The sequence below is a fragment of the Wolffia australiana genome, chromosome 14, assembly GCF_029677425.1.
Source record: "Wolffia australiana isolate 7733 chromosome 14, ASM2967742v1".
NCBI classification, from domain to species: Eukaryota; Viridiplantae; Streptophyta; class Magnoliopsida; order Alismatales; family Araceae; genus Wolffia; species Wolffia australiana.
The window spans coordinates 10,569,763-10,586,279 of record NC_135848.1 but is presented as its reverse complement, the minus strand read 5'-3'; the positions used below and the strand labels follow the sequence as shown (position 1 = coordinate 10,586,279).

At 40.5% G+C, this 16,517-nt stretch overlaps 1 protein-coding gene across 1 annotated transcript; it reads left to right on the top strand.

Annotated features, from left to right (window-relative positions):
- Positions 1 to 241: 241 nt before the first annotated feature.
- ISI1 (binding protein) lies at positions 242 to 12,610 on the top strand. Its single transcript, XM_078586110.1, has 5 exons — positions 242 to 583; positions 1,816 to 2,021; positions 11,726 to 11,824; positions 12,131 to 12,204; positions 12,276 to 12,610. The coding sequence occupies exons 1-5, from the start codon at positions 271 to 273 to the stop codon at positions 12,496 to 12,498; spliced, it is 915 nt and encodes a 304-aa protein (XP_078442236.1). The 5' UTR covers positions 242 to 270; the 3' UTR covers positions 12,499 to 12,610.
- Positions 12,611 to 16,517: the final 3,907 nt, after the last annotated feature.

Genomic DNA, 16,517 nt, shown 5'->3' with positions numbered 1-16,517 from the left:
TTACTCTATGGTAGTAATGAATGTCACAATATAATTTATTTTCATACATCCTTTGTTGTTCCATCTGCTTCCTTAGTAATGTTTGTTTTGCTACCTAAATCCCAAGTGTCAGGACTTAGGACTAGTGTTTGGGAACGATGACGACTGGTATTCGTCATCGGGACGGCAATAAATAGTAAAAAGGCTCCGCGGGCCAGCAGACCGATGTCTAACTGCCTATAAATATACCTTCAAAATTGAGCGAGAGGGAAACGGCATTGCGAAGGGCAGATGCAACAGGAATCTCGCGGCGGCGGAGGAAGATCCGTCGACGGCGGCGCCGCCACGGTCTTTGATCATCGTCAATGGCAGAGATCGGATGAAGGTGGATCAATGGCGGAGCTTGTGGTGGCTCACGGCCGTCGGAAGATGTATCGTGAGGTGACTCTGTCTCTTCGGTCAGGTTTGCGGGATGCAACGGCGGAATTTTCGTTCCTACGAGTTCGAGGCCTGAGAAAATTGCTCAAGCTCCTGCACTCTGTTGCCAGCGACGAATCGCTGATTCCTCTTTTCTGCCATTCCCAGTCGATCCCCGAACTGCAAGGTGCGGATCCTCTCCGCGAATTATTCGATGATGCGCTCTTATTTATGGGTCGAGTATAGGGATGAGTGAGTCAGTTTCTTCGTCTCTCGTTATCCAATTTTTTCTTTTTTTAAGTTCTCGAGTCTTGCAAAAAATTTGAACCAAATCGTTCGATTTCTTGTTTTACTTCAATGGAAGTTTCATTTGGCCTAATTATTCTTTGGATTATTGATTCAGCCTCTGATGTTAAACGTAGACTTTTTTTCTACTTCATCTCTCCAAGCAGTTTTAGTAATAAGCAAACGGTGCGTCTGTTTCAAAGATTTTTTGCCAGCAAACTTGTCACTCTCAACGGAATTACGAGAGGTATCTGGTTGAAGTGCTGCTTGGGGATCTTTACCGAGCTGCATAGCGATTGTCTTGTGAATTTCAACTCAGGTAGATCAGTAAGCTGAGAGTTTGAAACACGTACCGGGATTTGGAGTGTAGGTTTAAGGTGATGACCTTTGGATTTTTTCGCCCCGCAGAAGAGTTAGAAGAACGTGTTTTTATCATCCGTTTGCTAGTGACAGATCTCCTTTCCAGATACAACCTTCCCTGGCAGCACTTATGCTAGGGTTGCTCACGAGCTTGGATTTGAGGAAAGAAACAAGATTCTATCTTTTCTCGCGAGCTAGATTTGTAGGCCCGAAGATTCTAGAATCTGTGGACTAAAGATTCTGGAAGATTCTAGAGGATTCTATAATTAGATTTTCTGATGTTAAGTAGAAAAAAAATGATCCTGTGTTTGGTCTCCTGCACGATCTCGTATCAAATTTTTAAAATTGTTCGAACTTTTTACATTACCTGCTATGGAAGGTCATGTCGCCAATGTATAGAACAGAGTGCCAGTCTCAAAAGGAAATTTATTTTTTTATTTAATCTTTTTAATGTCTCAAAGGTTGTCAGGTACATGGAAATTTTTTTCTGTTCCAAGTTTACATTACCTTCATCGAGAAATGTTCATATTTCTTGTAGTTATTCCATTCACACGATGACCATGCTTGATCACGATTTTTGTTATCTAAGCCTGGTGAAACTATCGGGATGCATGCTTTCTTATTTTGCTCCAATCATACTCACCATTTCAAAGTAGTACTTTTACTCAAAGATAATGGGCCCTGCAGTCAAAGTCACTACACTTTTTCTTGTCCTAATTACCTTTCTTAATGTGATATATCTTCATCTAATTTGGCAGTAATGGTTTCTGACAGTGGTTCCTGTTCTTTTTCAAAATACGTTGAAACATCCCAAGGATAAGCCCGAAGTAACATTGGATCATATTTTTGGAGCGGAACCCATAAAGTTAATTAGTCCAGCTACAGATGGAGAAACTTCTCTTGCTATGCGGGTTCTGGAAGGGTGTTGCCTTATCAATAGAGAGAGCAGAGATTTGGCACTACAGTACGATGGAGTGAAGGTACAAAAGATGTTGACTATTTATTACGTTAACTGCCAAATATTTTCTTTTTCTCAACGAAAATTTTCATATTTTCTCGATATTTTGTAAAATCAAATGAGGATATATGTCTTTAGCATGTGCCCAATGAAGGACTTGCCTATTTGATGATCGTCATCATGTTTTCGTCAGATTGCTGTTTTTAAATTTCAGTAAATTAATGCGTTGTCAATGTTTTCCTTATTCACTTCAACCAACAGTTTGTATTATTTATTTGGTACATCTGTGGAATCCAGCGTTTTTCTCCATGCTTGCCGTCAATAATTTGTATCATTCCTTTTCTTTCAGCGTCCAAAGCTCTGATGATCAACTCTATTGAATTTAATTTAAATTCGTTTACTGTGCCGGAATAACAACCGGAGCTCGATAAAAGTAGTGTCAAAGCATGTAGATTTACCTTTTGATTCACAGTCTAATATATCTAATGGAAAAAATTATAGCCTTGTTGGAAAAAGGCGGGAAAAAGTAATTTAATAGTAAGATGGTGGTTGGGACCTGTAAATCTTGAGAGAGATGAGGAAACGATGAGATGAAGAGGAGGATGGACAGAGAGGAACACCAGAAAATAGGGCACAAAAAGGTTGGAGTTTCCATTACTAATCCTTTGCCCTTTTATACAAATATGCACTGAGGAGAGAGAGAGAGAAAAGCAGTTCCTCCAATGGTCATATTTCTGAAAAATATGACCGTTGGGACCTGTCACATCCAGCTGCTTTTTTTTGCAGCTGGATGTCCAACGGCTAGTTTTTCTAGCCGTTGGAGTCTGGGCCTGATGTAAATCAGGCCCAGTATATATTAGGTCCTTAATGGACCTAATATATGGCCCTAATGGGCCCCTCACTATTGGGCCCTTAATGGGCCCTTAGTGGGCTCTTTAATGGGCCCTTAACGGGCCCTTATTTAGATTGATTTTAGTTAGGTTTTTTATTCATTTCCCTAGGGTTATTCTATTACATGTACACGGCCTTTGGCCCATAAGTCAGTCCAATCTGCCCTAAATGGGCCTTGATGATCTAACAGGACCTTCCCTCCGAAAAGTGTATAGTTGTAAAATTTGACTCTGTTCTGCAGAACCTTCTTATGTTTGGGTTCTGATTATTCTCTCTCTCTCTCTGTGTCTTACAATAAATTGTGTACTATCTCGTCTTGATTGAGGCAAAATAATTATCTTTAAGAACAGTTGTATTTGCTTATTTGGAGGGCCTCTTAATTATTGAAATGGCAAAATATCAGACCTGTGAGAAGTAGAATAAAAGACCATGAATAAATGTGCATTTTTAGGCGTATGTAGGGCATATGAATCAGAGGAGCTCCAGTACTTATGGCAAGGCAGCTAAGAGAATCAGAGATGTTAGATTTCTGACAAAGCTTGTTGTTCTCTAGTTGGATGGACTATTGTCATTCTTCTGATGATCTTATAACCCCTTGTGCACTCACCCCACTGAAGGCGGAAACAGCAAGTTAAGGTGCTGCTGAAGTCTGATTGTAATATTTTTTTTTCTTATTTGTGAGTGTAGTGTTCTCCTCTTCTACTCTCTTTCTCAACTTCCCCAAATTTTCTTATTCATATTTCATTGCAGATTATACACTACAATTTGCTTGCCCTGTGGTAGAGATCTTTTGAAATTTCATGATAGATAGACAGAGGTAGAGAGGCGAATATGAAAGTAGAGTTCTGAGAAGCTTGCCTGTGGTAGAAATCCCTTTAAATTTCGTGAAAGATAGATAGATAGATAGAGATAGATAGATAGAGATAGATAGAGAGAGAGAGAGAGAGAGAGAGAGAGAGAGAGAGAGGGAGTTTCTAAGTCCAATCTCCCCTCGGATCCTTGCTTGGTTACAGAAGCATGAATTAAAAGACAATGATGGCCCTGCTCTGATTTTCTTCAGGATCTGGTTGGTTCAAAGCAGTGTTGTGCATGTTTTTTGCTCTTGTGCGACGCCATTGACTGCGTCAAGTAGAGTCATAGGCATAGGTGGAGTTTAGTCTTAGAAATGAGCTTTGGTGGGCACCAGACATGCAAGCTCCAGTCCTAGTAACAGAAGAATAATTCAGATAATTCTATGATATTTCCATCTTCATCAAGTTTGAATGAAGGGGTTGGTGACATAAATACTAGGACGTTATGCTCTATATTTAAGAATACTAAATAATCCAAACATTATAGTAATGATGAATCATGTAGAACGAAGATACTTTAAAGGTGAAGCATCTTCGCATAATGGAAATCCTTGCAACTAGATGAACCTAAATTATGTACTGGGTCCATTAGGGCCTTCTATCTCTTGTCTCCTGCTATCTCTATTTTCTACTCCTTGTTCTGTTTTACGTACTGTTATTTTTCCTTTTGTGAATGAATAAATCGGTTTCCTTTTCATGGTATCATGTCCTTAGGACTCTGATATGCTTCTGGCGCTCCAATATCAAAATAACCAATGCAATAAAGACAAATCCAGGTACCACACCTCAAGCTATCTTGAGTCCCTGCTGATCTGGCTGCAACTATAGAATTCCCGCCCTTGCTTGTGAGATCCCCCTCTTGGTGATCGAAGCCCTGGATAGGCCAGTATAATTCTGTCTCCTACTCCAGATCATGCCCACCCTCCAGGAAATACTCAACCGGCATGACAAACGTCAGTCCACCATGCAGATTTCGTACCAATCCTCTTCATCAGAGACATAATTTGTGAGCCAAAAAATACCCATCTCTTTCCCGTTTGCCTTTTATAAGCCACCCATTCAAATGGTGGCTTTTCCCGCCAAAGAATTGGGTGGTCAGGCTGCTTAGTCAGCATGTGGTGCTTTCACCTGATGACTGATCAACTCTTTTGAGATGTTGTTTCGTCCTCCACCCCCTCATCCATCTTCTTTCTTTTTTACTTGTTCCAGGGAATCTCAACTGGTTCCATTGCTTCTGTCGTCTTTGTGCCATCAGTGCACCATTAGCACGCATAGAACACAGTCTATGCTGTTGTTCGAGGTCCGCACAGTATGCACCATCCATTGGCTATCACACACCATGTGAAGTCTGTCTGCTCACCCGCTGCATTGGTAATCTACTTGTGGGCCCATTGCACACGACCTAGCATTGCTGTCACATCCAGCTCCAGTACAACCCAACCTCAATGGGTAGTTCCTCTGTAGACTATGTATTCAGGTGCTACTTATTGCATGTCATGTACATCTGATGGATTCACTTCTTACATTCACATCTCGATCTTCCGTCCATTACCCTCACACTTGGTTCTCCGGCCTGAATCACTTGTCTCTCGATACTATCCCACCAAATCTTCATAATCCCTTACCTCTGTCTTTTTTTCTTCATAGATCTCATTGAATCTTACCTCTGTTAGTAAATTAACCCTCAGTGATGACAACTTTATTACCTTTTTGTCTGTCACGTGTGAAATCCAGGACTTGAAGACTTGGTAATTGATTGACAAAAGATATGGGAGTGGGGGATTATAAAATTTGGGAGTACCCCACACCTACTGCCTGTGTCTCTGGCTCACCTATTCAACTGTATAGCCATCTTGCTCTTGTGTCCCTCTATAAACTTGAGCATCTTCTTTTCAAAAAAAAATAAACTTCAGCCTCTTGACCCTTACCTCTCTCATCTTGGATCATTTGTGTTCGTCTAGTTAGGCGAGAAAACATAGTTGTTCAATGTTTGGGCCCCTTGTACTTTGTCGTCTGCTGTGTTTTTATTGTGCACTCAGACATTTGGAGTCTTTGTCCATACTGACCTTTTGCTGCTGTGTCTTTTTTTGTTTGACTACCTTGCCTGTTTGTCTTGGGTATAGCTTATGGAAGACCATGCTGAATAGTTTCATTTTTTTTGCACATTTCTGTCTGGAATCCAGATGCAGTTTGGTAGCACTCTCTGAACGCATTGTTTTGATAACGCCAATGAATATTTCAGCTCCACCATGACTTAGCATCAGAAATGGAGCATTACTCTTTGGTCCTTGCGTCCACACTCCTCAAAACCAAACGTAGTCGGGAAATGCAAAATCTGTCATCTCATTCAGACTACTTTTTTCCATGTTCAAATGTGTGAATTATGGGGTGATGTAATAGTCACTTTCATTTGTCGAATTAATAGCTTGTCCTCCTCCTCTCTGAGAGGTAGGCACACCACATGTCGTTGTGGACTGTCATTTTATTCGCGAGAAGATCCGAGCTGGCCTTTTAATCTTTTTGTTGTCTCCTCTGGTGCGCAGCAAGCCAACATATTCACTTCGGCACTTCCCAATCCTTAGGCGGATTATCTGCATTGCAAGATAGATACATATGATCTATATGTTCCAGCTTGAGGGTGGTGTGAAGGCACTGTATGCATTGGGCCATTTAAATACCCTTACACATTTCACTATCTCTATTGCCTTCTCCCAGTTCCCTCTAATTTTATCCTTTCTTTTTGTCAGTCAAGCAAGTTAGTCTCCATTTTAGAGCTGAAAGCTGACCTTTAGAGTTTTAACGCGAGCTGCGAACTAATGTTTCCAATGCAGAAGTCTCAAATATTGATCCCCAATGAAATATCTTCTCTAGCTCATACTGAATTCTTTTTCAAATTGCATTAAAGTCACTATCGATGAGTTGCTTAACATCTTGAAAACTCGGCAGGCTAGTTAAATTTAACTGTTGTGGTTTGCGAGATCTGTGTAACTTGCATCTCCAAGTGTACCCATTATTATTAGGAACTAGGATAACTTGAAGGCATCACGAGATTCAAGCATTTAGTTTCCTGTTCCTGACCAAACATAGGACAATGTTTCCATGGACTTCTATAAACGATTTTTCAATCCGCAAGGGAAGAATGATATCTTGGTGACATTTGACAGAGTCATTAAATGCACACATTTTGGCGTTATGTCACCCTTTCTCTGCATCCATAGTTGGAGATTATAGAGTGAGAGAAGCTCTGAGGCCAGGAAGAATCCTGCTCTCAATAGTCTCTGCAAAGTCTCTCTCAGTAAAGTCTGGAGGGAGTATTGATATGGTCCTGTGTCGGGTGTATCAAAGGAAAAATCGGGAGAGGGGTATAAGTAGCCAAGCGGAAAGTAAAGGAGGCAGACAGTAAGTGGTGGGTACGTTCATTCCCTCTCATCTCTCTTTTCCCCCTTTCATCTCCTCGCCCCCTTTCAGTGACCTAATCGGTCTCGCATCCTCAGGTGCTCTCCCCGACATGACTTCACTTAGGGCGAGCTGCCGTATGTCCCGCGGAAGACTCTAAACTCCTTATCGCTCTCCTCCTCATCCTCTATCTCTTCCTCTTTTGTTCTCTCCATTTTTATGGGGAACCCTCCTGTCTTCTTTTTGGAACGAGGGAGTTTTCTCTCCCCATTTGTGGTTGTAATACCTTCTCCTCATTGATATCTGTTTTGTTAGTGGCAGGGAACGCATCAGAAGCCTGTGAATTGCGATATATCAAATTAAATGGGAGAACCTCCTTTCACCCATACACAGATGGGAGATCCTGTAGAGACAATAAATGTTTGCAAACATGCATGGGGTTCCCCTCAGACAGACCCAGCTGTTGGAGCAAGTGATTGCCTTCAGAGAACTATAACTGTTTTTTTACTAATATTTTAGGCAATCCACTTATGCACCCTGTCTGCTCTAGGGTGCCCATTTATTCATAAATAAATCAAGTGATCAAGTCAGAGTATCAGCTGTATGAGCATTTCTCAAGTCTGGATGTCATAAAGGAATAACTCAAAATAGTCCAGTCACTGATGAAAACGCATGAAAATTGTTATTTCCGTGATGGATGAAGCTTTCAGAAGAGGCCATGTCTTTTTATAGGACGAGTTTACGGTCAAGTGCCAGAATCAGAAGTTTGTCCTCCGTTATTTGGGACCAATAGATTCATAAGAATCATATTGTTTTGTGATGTTTCTTATCTGAAGAAGGTAACATCTGAAGGCTCATCCCTGGGAATCACTTCTGGTGTTTCAAAGTTGTGACCTAGTATGGGAGACGGAACTGCAAGAAGTTATCTATCAGGATCCCCAAACCTGAGTTCGAGGCATTTAGTCTGTTTGCGTGAATCTTGTCCTCTTTAAATCTTTGTTGCCTTTCCATAAGGAAGGCAGACTAGAATCAGTTTGTGTCAGTACAAGCCCGAGAGTTTTCTTTGAGGAACGTTGTGCTGCATCCAGGCAAGGTGACGAAAGAACTCCCATTCCAAAAGTTGTTGAGGCTTAAGCCGATCCAGCTTTTTAATTCTTCTTCCTCCTTCCTCCTATTCCACATTGGCTTCACCTAGAACCCTAACATTATCCTGAAAAGTATATGTCCCAGATGAAGTTTCGTATGTTGGAAGTACCTTCCCTTATCTGATGCTACATGGGAATGAGTAACAGTTTGTTCAACTGTTTTCCCAAAGTTGTCCTTGGGAACAAGGTGCTGGATGGGCAGTTGGGGTGGATATGAATAACTTGAGTCATCATTTCTGTTGGATATGATGCATCAACAGTTGATATGTTGTGCTTGTGGTGGGTCTGATAGGAAAACTCAAGGATAGTTGTAGGTATTTTGGTCATTCAGGTTCAAGGTGTATGGGCCTAAAAATAGTGCTGAGAATAAGAGGAAAGGGAAACCATGAATATATCCTCTTTTTGCTTTAACTTAAGTTAATCCACAGCCCTTTCTCTCTCTCTCTCTTGCTTTTCTTCCTCTTCTTTTTCCCTTGACTTGTTCAACCTAGGTAGGATTCAGGGCCCGAAAGAGAAGGGGAAGCTCACATCTTTTGGGTTGTATCTGCTTTTATTTTAAGTGACGGTGAGGTTGCCTGAAACAAAAAGAAGAAATAGGATTGCCAAAAATATTTCATGTTTAAACTCGAATGCCCATCATAAGTAAGGATACAATTGATTCACTTGCTGTTAAAGGCCAGTCCCACAATGGCGATCCGAGTTAATGAAAAAACCTGGGATATGAAGAAGAAATGAAAAGATAATGATAAGGTCTAATACCCCAACGAGGGGTATTTTTGTTGAATTGGTTGGGAGAACCTCCCAAAGGGACGTCAGGTCCTAATCCGGGCCTGTAACCATTGTTTCTCTCTCAACCCTTCCAAGATCCTTCCTTGATCTAGTGCTGATCATTCTCCGATCTGAACGTAACGTAGGGGATGAGAGGGTCCTGGTCGACCTTTTCCAGTGCGCTGGGCATTATGGCTGCACAGGAACGTATTAATCTTCAAGGGATAGAAAGCCTCGATGGGCACTGTTGTACAAGCAGTGGTGTATTTGACCTCTGCATGGACTAAAGGCCCATCGCCAGGACATGAGGTTTGTACTTAACATTCATATTTATTCATCACCAATTTTGTGTGATCTGTCCTCTTTTTCTTCAAAAAAAATTTCTCTGATCTGGACGTTTTCTTGAAGTAGGGGCAATTGGAGTTCTAGTCAGACCTTTTCAATCAAGTTTTATCATTGACAGGCAGCTAGTGGACGGAGCAGTAGTGGAAAGAGAGATTTTAACATCGTGGAAGAGAAACAAGACAAAGGGCTTTATGTGGAGAGACAGTTTTGCCTAGGTTTATGACTCCCTTGTTTCGAGGTTTCTGTGGTCACTTATGCAAAGGCAAAGATTTCGTGAGGAATGGGCGGCATGGGTGCGACACTGCGTTATGTCCCATTCTTTCTTGATCTTGGTGAAAGGCACCCCAGGGAAGATGAATCCACAGGGGTCAAGCAGGGTTGCATGTTAGCTCCATTATTATTTGTCCTAGCAATGGATATTTTGGCTACATGTACCCTTAAAGCATGCAACATGACTTTCTAAGGGGATTCCAGACTGCGAGCTATCCAATGGGAATCTGCCTACTTCAATACACAATCGACACAATGTTCTTTATGGAAGGATCGGAGGGAGCTTGAAATCTCTTTACATTACTAGACCTATTTGAAACTTCTCAGGACTACAGCTCAATCGAGCCAAGTTGACATTGGTGGGATTTGGGCTTTCTTTCGAGGAGATTCAATGTGCCAGATCTTTAGGCACACCCCTGGGGTCAAACCCAATGAGGTATTTGGGTCTACCATTGACGTGGAGGGGTCAATGGTACTGAGATCTTTAGGCAGAATGGACTTTCATCAAAAGGTGGTTGTTTGGAGTTACGGAGATCAGTTCTTTCAACAATCCCAATCTTCTATCTCTCTATTTTTAAGATGCCCATGGGGTTAGGGAAATGACTGGAGGGACTAATGAGTAGGTTTTTTTGTGGCGGAGCTAGATCTGAGGCGCACAAGGGGGCAGCTTTGGTCTCCTATGCTGTAGTGTGTAGACCCATGAAGCTGGGTGTCTGGGGATTCTCCACCAAGAATCCATGAACGTGGCTTTGTTGACCAAATGGTGGGAAAGAATTGTGAGAGCAAAGGATCTGGTTTTAAATGTCCCGAAGGACTGGCATGGTTTGGAGCTCAATTGGGAGAGGCGCTCGGTTAGTGTATGAGTGGAGTTTCATTCTGGCGATGTCTGCGGCAAGTTATCCCCTGCATTTGGAAGTTATTTGATGCCAAACTCCCGGTTGGTTCTGGTTTCTGTTTCTCAAGAGATAATTTGCTTACCAAAGGTATTCTAAAGGTGGAGTTCCCAAGGCTCTTTGCCCTTGTGTGGAACCCGCTAGCCGCAGTCCAAGAGGACAGAGCATGGAACCTTATCGCAGCCATGGTTTGAGGAGTTGATGGGTATGCAACAGAAACTCATACACCTCAGGCCCCCGAGCAAGTCACGAGATGGTTGGAAGTGGCATGAGACACCTTTCTCTGTAAGGGATGCCTATATGAAGATCAGAAGTCCAGCAGAGGATTTGGTGATCAGAACGACATGCGCCATGTTGTGGAAACAAAAAGTCCCACTCAAAAAGTGTGGATCTTTATTTGGCTGTTGAGAAGGCGACAAGTTGTGACACAAATCTTTTGAAAAGGACTACTCCCGACAGCCTCAGCGGAATGCCCTATGTGCTCACGGTGTGATGAAGATTGTTCTCACCTCTTCTTCACTTGTCAGTTCGTACAGGGAGTATGGACATAACATCACATTTCAAGGGTGGATGTCTCTTCCAAAGAGGCATTCTGGGACTCGGTCAGCTCGGCAGTTACTTGAGCAAGCTAGACTGGGGGAGGACGATCTGGCTGCACCGCAATGAGGTGGTATTTAGGGGAAGGACGGTCTCAAAAGATAATGTCATTCACGACGTGAAGGCGCTCATCTCCTATTGGTTTGGAGGGGGGCTGAAGGGAGGACCAATTCGGTCAACATGTGTATGGATTGTCAATATATTTTAATAGCGTCAGGTTGATCGCGGACTTCGGGTGGTCTTCTGCATCTTCTTAAGAAAAAGATCATTCCTTGATGGAGATCTGTCCGAGGTCTCAATCAAATGCAAAAAGCTAGAAAGGGAGATACACGAGACTTTGATGGTGGAAATACAAAAATAATATTGGGCCACCGCTTGACGATATGTTGGGATTTCAACTAGATCATGACTACTTTTGGTGGTGCATAATGTTTTTATGACCTAATTAATGTTTTTTACAGTTTTTTAAGACCTAACTAATGTTTTTTAACACGATGTTTTTAAGACCTAATTAATGTCTTTTGGTGGTGAATAATGTTTTTGAAGACCTAAGTAACGTTTGACTGACAGGTTCTTTTGGGGATATTATCATCTCTAGGAGCACTTGAACAGGGAGCATGTCTGGATTCTCTTTTATCACTGATAGTTGATTCTTCTGCCAATCAAAGGGTATTGAAAAAAATATATTTATTGGATATCTTTTATTTTCATTGACTGTGCTTCTGTGAGATAAAGAAAAAATATTATATTTCCTTTATCAGTTATGTTTCCTTAAATAACTTTTGTGACTCTGAAACTAACAAATGTTTGACTGCTAATGAATATAATTATTCAAGAACCGTGTCCCTTTGATCTCATTTATTTTTTAATGAAAAACTTTAAGATCTGGAATGAAAAGATGCAGAAGATCCAATGTTCTATTTTTTTTGGCTATATTTCCACAGATCTTCCCACAATTAATGAATTTCCTTTTAGCAATTTGAGGCATCCGGCGGCCTTGAGGGAATTGTGAAGCGGATGAAAGATGTTGAGACAGAAGAATCGACCAGGTCATTTTCATCAATTAACTGCAAACATAGGGTGTTTTTTCATAATTTTTGAAATTGAGTTGCTGGTCCAGGTTAAAGTGTGCAGAGTTCCTGCTCCTGATGCTAGGACAGGTCTATGGGGAGGTTGACCCACCCTCCGCCACCGAGCAAAGGAACTTGAGTCAGCTGGTGGGCCCCAACTGTGCATCCCTTATGTGGGCTGCCAGTCAATTTGGGTCAACCCTGGTCCCAGAGCAACGTCAAGTGGCCCTTGTTATACAGGCCCGCAGAGTCCTTGAAGCCCTGGAAACATAGCCTCTGTCGAATAATAACATCTACATTTACCTTTCGATCTGGTAATAATACTTCTGCATTTCTTGGAAAATTGATGCCAAGAAATTCTTTTTATAAGACAACAATTCTATCACACCCGGTGGCCCTGCTGCAGTTGTAACATGCATTTTGCAAGTGACTTGCTAGCAAGTGATGACCTTGGTTTTAGCAAAAACCTAAACCTATACTTAAAGTGCAGGGATGCGGACGGGACGGGACGTGGACAGTTTGGGACGAAATTTGTCCCGTCCTACATCCAATGTTAGTGTAGGGACGAAGGACGGGGCGGTTTTTCGTCCACTGACAAAAAGACCGTCCCGTCCAATAATCTAGTGACGGTTTTTCGTCCCGTCCAGTCCTCCCGGGACGAATTTTCGTCCTAAAATTTGTCCCGGACGAAAAAAATAGTTATACTTTTAATATATTAATATAGATTAAAATACAGGGACTTTGATGCAAATTGTCATAGCAAGGCCACGTGGCAACATCTCAACCGTCGGATGTGAATCCGGCGGTTTTCCGTCCAGATTCGTCGGTCCATCGTCCGGAGCCTACGGACGGACAATTGTTTCATCCCACAGGACGAAAATAGTCCCGTCCGATGGTCCCAGGGACAAATTTTCGTCCCGCAATTCATCCGGTATCCTTGGACGGGACGATTTTTTGTCCCCGGACGACAAAACTGTCCCGTACGCGTCCCTGCACTATACCTATACCTAAAGATTGGTTCAATCTTGGTCCAGTCAGATTGACTAGTCAATGTTAATGGCGAAACAGAGAGGGAGGGAGGTAATAGTAGAGAGGTAGGGAGTGAGAGGGAGGGAGATAGAACAAGAGAAAGGGGTTAGGAGTAGGAGATATAATTAGAGAGGGAGGGAGATGGAATTAGATAGCGAGTTAGAGGGAGATAGGACTTGAGAGCGGGAGGGAGTGAGAGCTGGAGTTATAAAACCAGAAAGAGGGGGAAGTAAGAATGAGAGATAATTAAAGAGACGGAGTAAGACAGGAAAAGCAAAGAGTTGGGACAATAATTTTTTATGGAGAGAAACTGTCATTTTTAGATGATTAAAACGAGGAACGGGGGGGGGGGGGGGGCGGGGGATTATACTATTTTTTCTTGGTTTTTGTTTAAATGGCTGTACAGAGCTGAATGATTAATCTCAATACTATGTGAACTAAAGGGATAAGTTGATCATTGCAGTTGTGCATTTTGAAGGTGAAACTTTTTCATGGCATTAATTATTCACCAATGGCCATCATTTTGCTGTTGTGAGCAAGTAATACCAAACTGTTGAATGATTCATGAATTCTGAGAAGAGGAAATTAATGACTAAATATTTAGTATCACGGAGGAATATTTTTAGTCTACACTTCTCTCTTACATCTTATTTTGAGTTCATTTGACAACTAGCATATGAGTTCAAACATAACCTAGATTTTAGTCAATGCCTAACTCTCTTCATTTTTTACATGTTTAAAGTCTTCTTTTGTAAAAATGTAATGAGGCTTAAATTACTTTTAAACGCAACACTTGAAGTAAATTTCAAGTCAGCCATTCCTGAGGATTGACCTAGAATATTTCTGATCGAAGTCAAAGCTTGACTACATCACAAGTCACCAGTTTAATTTTTTGTCTTTTGTTTGGTGGATTCTTCTTCAATTGCAGGATTTTGTGCGGCGTAATATGTCCTAGAAAATCAACTAATCAACCGCTTAGAAACCATGTCTCCATTAAAACAATCATATAATAAATCTTACGCAATACTGCCAACGATCTAACAAATTTAAGAGTGAAAAACCATTAGTTGCACTATTTTTAAAGGAAAATGGAAAAAAACAATCTTGCAGATAGAATCGTTCGTGTGTCTTATGGTAGAGAATATTTTCTAAAATTCATTAAGATGTGCAGTTGGGCCTACCATAAAAAGTAGGGATAAATTTCATTGTTTCATTTGTTTTGAACTCATAAGAATAGTAAATGGATGCTCACATGCTTAGGAAATAAAGTATGTTTTACGAGTCTAGGGTAATTTTTAGAAATCAATGAACATATCTTTTATATTTAAAATATTGATATTTGATGCATTTTAAACAATATTGTACTCATGCATAAAATTTTTACATTGTAATTTTAAGAATGAGATGAAATAAACAACCTAAATTGGAAAAAAAGCAAGACTTTTTAAAAGATTGATCAATGAACTGTAACATTTAAAGGTAATAGATCTAGGGTCAAACAATAGATTTTGGAGAGAACACGCAAAGGGCCTTAAAATAATACGTATTGATGCATGTGGTCCTATGCATGTCCGAGCAATGGGTGGTTGTTCTTACTTCATCTTTTTTCATTGATAATTTCTGTGGATTTGGATAAATATACTTGAGGAAATATAAGTCTGAAGCACTTGAGAAATTCAACAAGTGTAACAATGAATTGGAGAAAAGTATAGGAACATTTGTAAAGCTCTTTGATTCGTTCTTTGAGTAAAAACTTCACACAATTAGTGAAAGATAATGATATCATAACTCAGCTGTATCCCCCCTACACTCCACAGATGAATGAGGGTGTTAGAGAGGTGGAATCACACCTTGTTGGACATTGTGAGATCTATGATTTGCTCCACAAATTTACTTGTATTCCATTGGGGATATACACACCAAGTGGTGGCACATATATTAAACATCTTACCTTTCATGTTTGTGATGTTCACTCTATATAAGATATGGAATGGGAGGAAACCAAAATTTGTGTATATTAAAGTATGGGGTTCTGATCCAGGTGAAGAGTCATGATCTAGATAAGTCAGAAACAAGTATAGAGCTATGAAGATTTGTGGGATAATCAAAATAAATATGGGGATTCTAACTTTACTGCCATCAAGAAAAATATTGTTTGTTCTAAAGAGTATCATCTTCTTGGAGGATGAAAACCTTCTATGGGAAGGCAATGGGAGTAAATCACTTTCTCACAAATTTAAAATCCAAACACAGGTTCTACTTCATCAAATGGGAGCTTGATTCCAATACATGGTAAATTACTTAAACAGAAGCCACATAACTCAGGAAGAGTTGTAAGACATCATGATTGATATGTTTAACATAATGTTATTAGAGAAGTCAAGACATTATACCTTAATGATGATGATCCTCTAACTTATGATAATGGAGTTCAAGATTCCAATTCTTAATGATGGAACAAGTGCTGAATTTTGAAATTCATTCCATGCACCAAAACTAAGTATGTCACTTTGTTGATACTCACTAAGAGGTAACACCTATCATGTATGAGTGGATCTTAAGAAAAAGATCAATACAGATGGATACATTGACACATACAAGGCAAGGTTGGTTACAAAGGGTTATCATCGGAGACGATGATTGACTAGGATGAAACATTGTATAACTATGATTGATTCACTCAAAATACTTTTTTTCATAGTTACACACTATGGCTATGAGATATGGCAAATGGATGCAAAGAATAATTTCCTCGCCAGGTGTATACAATGCAACTCGAGGGTTATGCAACCAGGGAATATCAAGAAAAAGTATTCAGGTCGCAATTGTCCATTTATGGAGGGAAGAAAGGTTTCCTTCTTATACCTTCCATCCTTAGCTCCCCTCTACTAGTAATGCAACAGGAGTATCATGATGGCAATGGTAGATCAATGAGAAGTCAATTTTTAGGTGTTAGCAAGACGTAGTTTTAGGTAGACCAACTTATGCAATAAAATTTATAATATCCTTAATCACTAAATATTCTAATATGGAATGAACAAGGGTCAAACCACAAAGAGGACAGGCCTTTAGGTCCTAATTAGGGTTTCCTAAAAAACATTAAAAAGTGAGAAGGATGAATCGATAATCTTTCTGTATGTATCTCCTTTCGAAGATTAAAAAATGAATGTCTAAGATTATGGATGTAAATCTGGGTGATTTTATCTAAACCTAAAATGATTTTTGTGAATTTTCATCTTACTTTGGAAGAAGGGTTTGAAACT

Bases quoted from the DNA above. Each gene is read 5' to 3' on its own strand.
- ISI1 (XM_078586110.1), top strand. From the start codon at position 271: ATGCAACAGGAATCTCGCGGCGGCGGAGGAAGATCCGTCGACGGCGGC. The intron at 584-1,815 runs GTGCGGATCCTC...GGTTTCTGACAG, and splicing joins GTCGATCCCCGAACTGCAAG to TGGTTCCTGTTCTTTTTCAA. The intron at 12,205-12,275 runs GTCATTTTCATC...TTGCTGGTCCAG, and splicing joins GAGACAGAAGAATCGACCAG to GTTAAAGTGTGCAGAGTTCC.